Source organism: Sinocyclocheilus grahami, unplaced genomic scaffold (genome assembly GCF_001515645.1).
Source record: "Sinocyclocheilus grahami isolate Dianchi unplaced genomic scaffold, SAMN03320097.WGS_v1.1 scaffold207.1, whole genome shotgun sequence".
Taxonomy (NCBI): domain Eukaryota; kingdom Metazoa; phylum Chordata; class Actinopteri; order Cypriniformes; family Cyprinidae; genus Sinocyclocheilus; species Sinocyclocheilus grahami.
Window position 1 is genome coordinate 716430 of NW_015505386.1, and position 8297 is coordinate 724726.

At 35.7% G+C, this 8297-nt stretch overlaps 2 protein-coding genes across 4 annotated transcripts in view; both read right to left on the reverse strand.

Moving 5' to 3' along the window:
• Positions 1 to 610: 610 nt before the first annotated feature.
• LOC107595703 (tRNA pseudouridine synthase A, mitochondrial-like) lies at positions 611 to 1386 on the reverse strand. Its single transcript, XM_016286198.1, has 4 exons — positions 1369 to 1386; positions 1142 to 1296; positions 845 to 1074; positions 611 to 766 (listed from the first exon to the last, which is right to left on the reverse strand). The coding sequence occupies exons 2-4, from the start codon at positions 1212 to 1214 to the stop codon at positions 611 to 613; spliced, it is 459 nt and encodes a 152-aa protein (XP_016141684.1). The 5' UTR covers positions 1215 to 1296; positions 1369 to 1386.
• A 1181-nt stretch (positions 1387 to 2567) lies between these two features.
• LOC107595678 (serine/threonine-protein kinase ULK1-like) overlaps positions 2568 to 8297 on the reverse strand; it is a 30089-nt gene continuing 24359 nt past the window's right edge. For 2 of the 3 annotated variants that reach the window (XM_016286168.1, XM_016286167.1), the window contains exons 22-28: positions 7785 to 7907; positions 7518 to 7690; positions 7254 to 7432; positions 6953 to 7071; positions 4929 to 5086; positions 4688 to 4823; positions 2568 to 4598 (exon numbers count right to left, since the gene is read on the reverse strand). In XM_016286168.1, the coding sequence (XP_016141654.1) occupies positions 4543 to 4598; positions 4688 to 4823; positions 4929 to 5086; positions 6953 to 7071; positions 7254 to 7432; positions 7518 to 7690; positions 7785 to 7907 (944 nt within the window). In that variant the 3' untranslated portion in view covers positions 2568 to 4542. The remainder of the gene's footprint in view (positions 4599 to 4687; positions 4824 to 4928; positions 5087 to 6952; positions 7072 to 7253; positions 7433 to 7517; positions 7691 to 7784; positions 7908 to 8297) is intronic. The other variant, XM_016286169.1, reaches the window with a different exon arrangement.

The window sequence follows — 8297 nt, forward strand, 5'->3', positions numbered from 1 at the left end:
AAAAGAAAAAAGCAATGAAAAAAAGAAGACTGCTTCGGAGTGATTCAGTCAGATACGTTTCCCTCTTCATCATCATCCTGAAAAAATAAGGCCGTGGGAAGCATGTAGGAATACGTTCTGGCGTCACAGTTGTTTTTGGAATTGAAGCCGCCTGTGACCCTCTTGTAACCTGCAAGTTTGAGAACATTTAAATGATGTACATGTACATGATGTACAGATTTCCATCAGTGTTGTTAACTAATACTATTAAAAATCTTGTTTTGTTAATTGAAATAAAGCTGAAATAAGATGCAATATAAATATTACACTAAAAATCCTAAATCTGTAGTATTAAAATGACAAAAATCAGAACTGAAATAAACATAAGTAAAAGCTAAAAAGAAAAAAAAAATTGTAAAAAAAAATGAAAAAATAAAAAGCGCAAAAATGACAAACTAAAACGTAAACTGAAAATATAAAAATAAAAGCAGTTTTATTCAAACTATTGTTAAGTAACAAAATGTTTTTGGTTTTAATGTTTTATGGTTTAATTGTAGTTTTAATTACCTATAATAGCCCCCACTATAATAAAATACAATATTTGATTATAAAATACATAAGTAATTGAGCATCAGGTTAAAATATTCACCTTATCTGTTCGTGCACACCGCTGGAAAGACATCTTCTTCATGTCATCTCCATGGCCCTCTGGAATACATCCGGCTCTCACAAGAGCAGTGACCAGTTCATCCTCAATGGTTCTGAACTGAGAGTTCTTTGCATTTCTCTGGATGCACAGGACAAGTATTAACGCTTGGACAGCACAGCAATATATAAATCACTATGCTGCATCATCATAACTCACCTGCATCCCATAATACCCTTTGCCTGAATATGCCATCAGCAGGGCCACCTTTTTCTTGGAGTATTTCCTTTCATCCTGGTCTGTTTTAAGCTTCTTGTCTTCATACTCAGTTTCAGTGTGCGTGTCATCTGCTGGTCTCTTCAAAGCTTTGATTTGGGCGTCTGATGAATCCTCAGTCATCTTGCTGGACATGCAAAATCCACGGAACTTTAATTTAGGACCCGGACACCCTGAAGAGCGTTTCAGTTAGCGGTGAATCAGTTACTTTGCAGCAAAACGCATTGTTAAGAAACTCACCTTTGTTTTTGAGCGCTGGAATAAATGTGCGACTTGATAAAATATGAATGATCCGACAGCACCTCAGCAGCATGTCACCACACTCTTCAGTGAGGATCTCAGCAACGTCTTTTGAACAAAACCGACTCGACTGCTTTTACGCTAACGGCCATTTTCTACAATAAGTGAAATGAATTTAGAAAACGAATTTTGCATGCATTTATGACAGCAGTATAATCTATCTTCACCGCAACAACTTATTTACTTCCCGCTGTACCATGCAGACACCCACGTGGAGTTGCTGAACTTTCACATCTCGCCGAATATCGCGTGACCTAAAACAGGTTGCCAGGTTTTCAAAACAAACGTAGTTTACTAAAAAGGGGGCCATGTTTTTACAATCTGCCTCAGTTGTAGTATAATTGAGATACTCCTACTATTAGTTTCTATTAATATTTTGAATCTGAAATATTTTGAGTATTTTCATATTTAACAGTTTCATTTTACTTAGGGTTCTAGTAATTTTGTTGTGTTTTGTCACTTTTATGTCTGTAGTTCGCATTCATTTTTATTTCATTTAGTTTTAGTTATGAACGCATTTTTTATGGTTTTAATTTTAGTTTCATTTTTATTTGACTATAATAACCCTGATTTACAGTTAATCATGTTTACATATAAATTTTAATGAATATAATTAAAAAAATATAATTATATTCATTTAAAATATACAATTTAATATAAACATTCATAACATACTTCTAAATGAAAAATATAATTGTAAAATTCTTGTATAAACTGTTATTTTTTTAATATTTCACTAATTATTTAAAATATTTATCAGACTACAGCTCACAAAAAACAACCTCAAAGGGAGTAAAAAAAAAAAGAGACAATTTATTTCAGTTTTTCTCTTTTATTGGTGCTGTACTGTTTAAAGCAAAAAGTTACATATTATATAGACACGAAAGAGTGTGTACAGATCTTTTTACAGAACAAACAACTGTAAATGTTTATCAACAGTCACAATTGGGAACGTTCATATCTTTGGTGGGGACAGGGTGACAGAAAGCAAATCTCCATGCGTTTGTTAAATATACAAGTTTTAAAGCGATAATTTACAATCCAGATTTACACCTGATACCGAGAGATCAAGGTCAAACAGATGCATGTCTTTATTACTGGAGAACAAAACCAGGACGTCAGACATCAGTGTAGTGATGCAGAACGGCTGAGCTCACTTATTGCAAGCTTTAGTGTCTGTACATTAATGACAAAGTGATGCTTAAATCAGCTGACCAAACACTTCATGCGGTACATAGCGATTAAAAGTGTCACGATACACCCAATGGCCATTTAGGTGGCGACTGAGTTGATGGATTAAACACAATTTTTATTTTATGCCATTTAAAAAGCACAACAAATATATTTAATGCAGCATAATCCTCAAATTTTCAGACAGAGAAAATAGAAAATAAAAAAGCTATTACTCTTTTAACAAAGTTGTTAAAATTGCAATTTAACTGGTATGTATAAGAGGGGAAAATGCATGTTACTATGGCCTTTGGAACTCAAAACAGAAATAATAGCTTATGTCTCACTATCATGACACCGCACTCCAGTTTATTCAAAGAAAACTAGTATGTATGATATTTAAACACACACAAACACATTCACACACACATAAAAGTGAAGCAAAACTAAATCAATCCCACTGCATCTCAACCCAGTCAAATTCAACCAATCGAAACACAACTCACTCCACACTGACAATGTACAAAAATAAGTAATAAGTAAAAGAAAGAAAAAAAAAAAGGGATAATATTTTTTCAGTGTTTCAGTTTTTGCTTTTTTTCTTTAAAGGCACATTTTTAAAATGTTTTAAATATTTTTTAACACAAACACGCTGTTCATATACAACACAATCGAAATAAGGCTAAAAAGCACTGACTATATTACTCTACAAGGAAAGTAAGGAAATGTGGTGTTCACACTAAATGGTCCGCTTGATTTGGAATGTCTTCTGCTTACCTAACCAAAGAGTCCTCAAACAGTGCAAGCTAGAATTGACTACTATCTTAAGACCTGTCCTTTATATACCTGCTTCAGATTATACACAGCTCACATCAACAACAGGAACAACTATGCATGCACAACCCAAAAGGAAGTACATCTGTCCTCAGAACAAACACTAAAAATGGGCATTAAAGTCTCAGTTTAATCTAGATGGAAATCAGGAAGAGGACCGATCATCAGGGCACACATATGATTCGGTATAATCAAGAGTTTCTTATAAATTCAGCCGTTTTTGATGCCAACGCCAACCTAATATTGAGCGGGCTGACATTAATAACGCCTTTATCTAATCTAGAAAATGCACTAAAGATTTTTTGGCATAATATTTAGACCAAATAACAGCTGAAATCCTCTGTAATGGCGCAGGACATTTATGTCTTGCCCTAATGCGACAAACTTAAAAAAGCCAAACTACATTCAGACAAATGATTGCCAAACACAATAATAGCTATTAAAAAAAGAAGAAACTGAACAGGCCATAAGAGATGTCCAAACACCACACACAATATTCATTTCCTAGACATTTTAAGGAGGAAACATTTGACATGCTCTTACTTGGTAAACATTCACTAAAGTGCTACAAATGATTTTGCTGGCTTTATACAGTTTCCTTCTGAGGAACAATGAGAATGTCTATTAAGTAATTGGCAAAACTATTTCTTTTTCGAATGGCTTGTAATTTGGTCATTGAATTTCTGATTAAACTCCCCAGTGAGGGAGTATTTGGGCCTCTTATAACATTCAAATGGTGCACAGATCGCATTTACCGGTCTGCAACATTCATCCAAAGACTGTATCTACGTCTAACTGGACATTTGGAATTAAACCAACCAACCAAACAAAATGACTTTAACTTCAATCACACAAAGCACCCCCAAATGCACTATTAAATCACTTATAATCATCTTAAAAGTGTTCTATAACGTCTCTCTGCTAGTTAACGTAGTGAATAGGCAGATCACTGACTACAAACTAAGAAAAATATAAGAAACTGATGTTCTGGGATGGATAAACCTCGTCTAAGATTGCACAACCCATTTATAACACGCAACCATTCCTATGTGAGCCAACAAGTGCACTGAGAAACATGTTTGTACTACACTTTAAACTCGGTGAGAGAATAATTGTGGAAACAGGTTTCATCTTGACAACTGACACAGGTGTTATTCTGTCCTTCTGTGTTTGCGATGATGTAAAGTGGCAACACATCCAAATCTTTGCATCTCTCCACCATTACGACATCAGCTGTCAATCAGGTTAACGTGGTCCAATCAGAGGGCCGTTCCCTCCCCCACAGCACTGGAGAAACAGGAATCTTGATGGTGTAACAGCTGCGTGGTGGAGAGATTTTACACACAGAGACCCGACTGTAAGGCGTTGAGACGGCGTTCGATGCATTGCTTACCTATAGAGAAATATCATCCTGGTTATGCAAATGATCTTAAAATGACATCTTAAGTGTTAAAACGTACTGAAGTCTATTGTATTACTCACACTTGCTAACGCTGAGGATGTCAGCCTGATCTGTGAGGAGGAGAGACAGACCCTCCATGAGCAGCAAGGCCTTATGGTAGCGCTGAACTGATGCTTCCCCTTGATGAAACATCTCATCTAGAGCAGCCGTCTGCACCTGTAAGACCAGACCACTTCATAAATACACTTGAGCAACTGTTAAAAGCTCAAATTCACAATAGAAAAGAGCCTGGACGTCATAGTTTCCTAACGTTTTTCTTACCATCTGTACAGTGTGGCTGAAAAGGAGCCTCTCTGCGGTGATGCTGTTGATGTGGTCCATGAGTTTGTGTTTACGGGAGAAGAATCGCTCCAGCTGAGCGCTCAGAGAACGGCAGGACATTACGCTGGACTTATACAGGTCATTCAGCCTCCTCACCACTGAAAGAAAAAAAAATCAAGGTGAAAACCTCCTCAGTTCCACTGTATGGACATTTTTACTGACTTGCATGCAAACTACAGTTGGTCTCAAGTATTTGTACATTGGACACTGCATCTCTAATATATTTTAGTTCCATAAAACACCGTGGGTCAGTCTATCTACACCAGGTTTTCCCAAACTGTAGGTTAATAATTAAATAAATAATAATAATAATGAAAAAATGTAAATAAATAATGTAACAATTCAAACAAAACAAATAAAAAATGTATGTTTCATTTGTTTATCTGCATGCCATGCGAATACTGTATAAACTGACATCCGGCAACAAAATTATTGAAATATTAGCTAAAAACCTCAAGCTGACAAAAAAGTTTGGGAATCCTTTCTCTACACCCTCTAATGACTATATGCACATTTAAATATTTTTCAATAAACATTTATTGCTTTACCTAAATTTCACATTTTAAATGTATTATATTCAGGGGTGCACATACGTTTTTCAGCCTGGCTCTCATGAGAGCAGCGAGAGATTTGGTTTGATCCCTATACTGCACTTAGTGTGACCCATTAAATATCAATTAAAAAAACATTAATAATAGTGATAGTATTATTATACTTGATTTATTTATTTTTTAAATAAAATAATAAAGTGTGATAATATGATTACATTTTAAAATAAAAATGGTGTATTAAATAAAAATACAATTATTTTTATAGAAAACTTAAAAATTATATGTTGATACTTACTTTATGAATTTTCATCATTTTCAACCTTTGTAACAAATGTAAAAGAGGTGCTCTACCAACAGAAGAGGAGGTGCAACCAAAAATAAAAAAACTTGAGCTGAACAAAGGTGCAACACTCACTCTTCAAAGTTCAAGCTTTATTAATAAAATAACATGACGTTTCGGCCGTCCAAGGCCTTCATCAGATAACAAGAGTGACAATCTCTCACAGTTATGTGCAGTCTGATAATCACCAACAGGTGTGCAACGCCACTAATTGTACTGATTGAGAAGTAGTTTCCTTATAGGATTAGGGAGAGAAAAAAGAAAAATACAAGTTCAAGATCTAACTTTAAAGAAAATATAAAATATGATTATAGTTTATTTTGAGAAAAGTACTTTTCTTTATATGGATACTTATGCTAAGCTTGTATCTTTAGATTTTTTTTTTTTGGACAATTGATTTGAAGCTTGTTTCATTGAGCCTTTATATATTTTCTTTAAAGTTAGATCTTGAACTTGTATTTTTCTTTTTTTCTCTCCCTACTTTGAAGAGTGAGTGTTGCACCTTTGTTCAGCTCACATAATTTTCAACCTTAAAATCAGCAATCTTATACAGCATTACAGTTTGTCGATCTAAAATGGTAATTGTGCATTAACAGCTATCAACCATGTTTGTACGCAAATGAGCGTATTTATTTACTTATTTACACAGCACATTTTTTATTTTGGTCACGTATGCGCACCTGCGGACCACTTATGTGCACCCCTGATTACATTGTACTTGTATTCAATGACTTGTCAAGATTTTTATATTTCACCGCCCCTTAATTTAGTTACGTCATTTGCAATGCTTCGGGGATGAGGAATCATATAAAAAAAAAAATAATAATAATAAAAAAATAATTATATATATATATATATATATGAAATATTTATGTATTAGATTTATTCTATTATTATAAAATCATTACTATATTATAGATATTTATAATTATTTTATACAAGTGCTTTGAAACATTTTAAAATTAATTTTTTTATGCGTATTGAGAAAATGGATGGTAACTATGCTTCAAAAGTGGATGTCACTGTTGTGCTTTACTATTGTGGTGAGAAGAAAGTGTGTCTGAACTGCTGACCTTGTTTGACGGTGGTTGAGGGGTAGAGTTTTCCCTGCTTGATGCCTTCCATGGCTGTTTGTAGTGAAGATGACAGAAGCTCTGTAATCTTCATGTAAAGCACCAACTGCTCAGCATAACTGTAAAATAAATGCACACGCATTTAATGCCACTCTAGACTATAGATCTAAAATCTTAATTTCTGTTTTAATGGTTTTTGAAGTTACTGGTTATTATACAACACTAGTGACACTGTCCTTCTGCTGTCAACATGTATAAAACAAACATCAACTGTGATCCATTGCTAGAGAGATCTCCTCACCTCCACTCTCGGCTCAGAGAGCTGACCTGATCGGCAACCAAACTCTGCTGCTGGAGCAGGCTGGTGGAAGAGAGGTCGGCCTGGGCATCCTCTCCACCCCGGGCCCCTGCCACCTCCACCATACAGCGAGTAAAGTTCAGCATGAACCGGAGCCTGCGCAGAGTCTCCGTGTGTTCTTGCTGCGGTGGAGAGAGAAGTGTGGCGTTAAACGTAAACTTGCTAACATGATCCTATCAAAAAGTAATGCAGTAATTTGGTGCTTACCTCCATTAGGGTCTCCTCTGGTAGTTCAGGTGCTTCAAAAGTCACGGCTGAGATGGGGTCAGTGAACCCATAGCGGGGACTTGAGGGCCCCTCGTAGCCATCCATGCAAATGCCTGTTTGTGGGTAGCGGCTGTTGAGGGACCCTACAGGACTAATGGAGCTTGAAGAGCCTGCTGTGAGACATTGAGGGGTTTGGGTCAGCATTACCCTGAAGGATCCATGTTAAATCTAAATAGAGTCAAAACTAGAGGGGGAAAAATAACTCACCTGAGAACTTCCTTGAGCGAGAACTCTGAGGAGGTGTTCCTCCACTGGGAGGAGAACCCACGGTGAACACCACTCGAGCAGGGCTACCTGAGCCCACGACGAAACCTCCACCACCAGGTGGCACTGTGAGTGGAAAAACAGGAGTGTGTAGCATTAAAACTGTATATAGACTGGAGTTACGGCTGACAAAAATTCAGCTTTGTAATTTATTTCTGTGATCACATTCTAAAATACAGTGCACAGCATAAATGAGTACACCCCCTCTAAAACTTAACAAATTCAGCAATTACTCTTTACTTAGAAGACATGTTAGGGTTCTTTGGAGATCTAATGTTCCAACAAGCCTGCTTGATCAATTACCAAAGAAGAATGCCAAAATTATTCAACAAAGATTTTCTTATCAAAGTGATAACATTTTGTGTTGCAAAAATGAGTACACCCTCCTGAAAGTTACAAAAAAAAAAAAAAAAAAAAGGGAATAGGTTAAAGGCTATTTTTGATAAACAGGAAAGA

Excerpts from the sequence above, each read along its gene's own strand:
- LOC107595703 (XM_016286198.1), bottom strand. The coding sequence starts at position 1,214 with ATGCTGCTGAGGTGCTGTCGGATCATTCATATTTTATCAAGTCGCACA. Across the intron at positions 1,075-1,141 it reads TCCAGCGCTCAAAAACAAAG|GGTGTCCGGGTCCTAAATTA; the intron begins GTGAGTTTCTTA and ends AACGCTCTTCAG. Across the intron at positions 767-844 it reads AAGGGTATTATGGGATGCAG|AGAAATGCAAAGAACTCTCA; the intron begins GTGAGTTATGAT and ends CTGTGCATCCAG.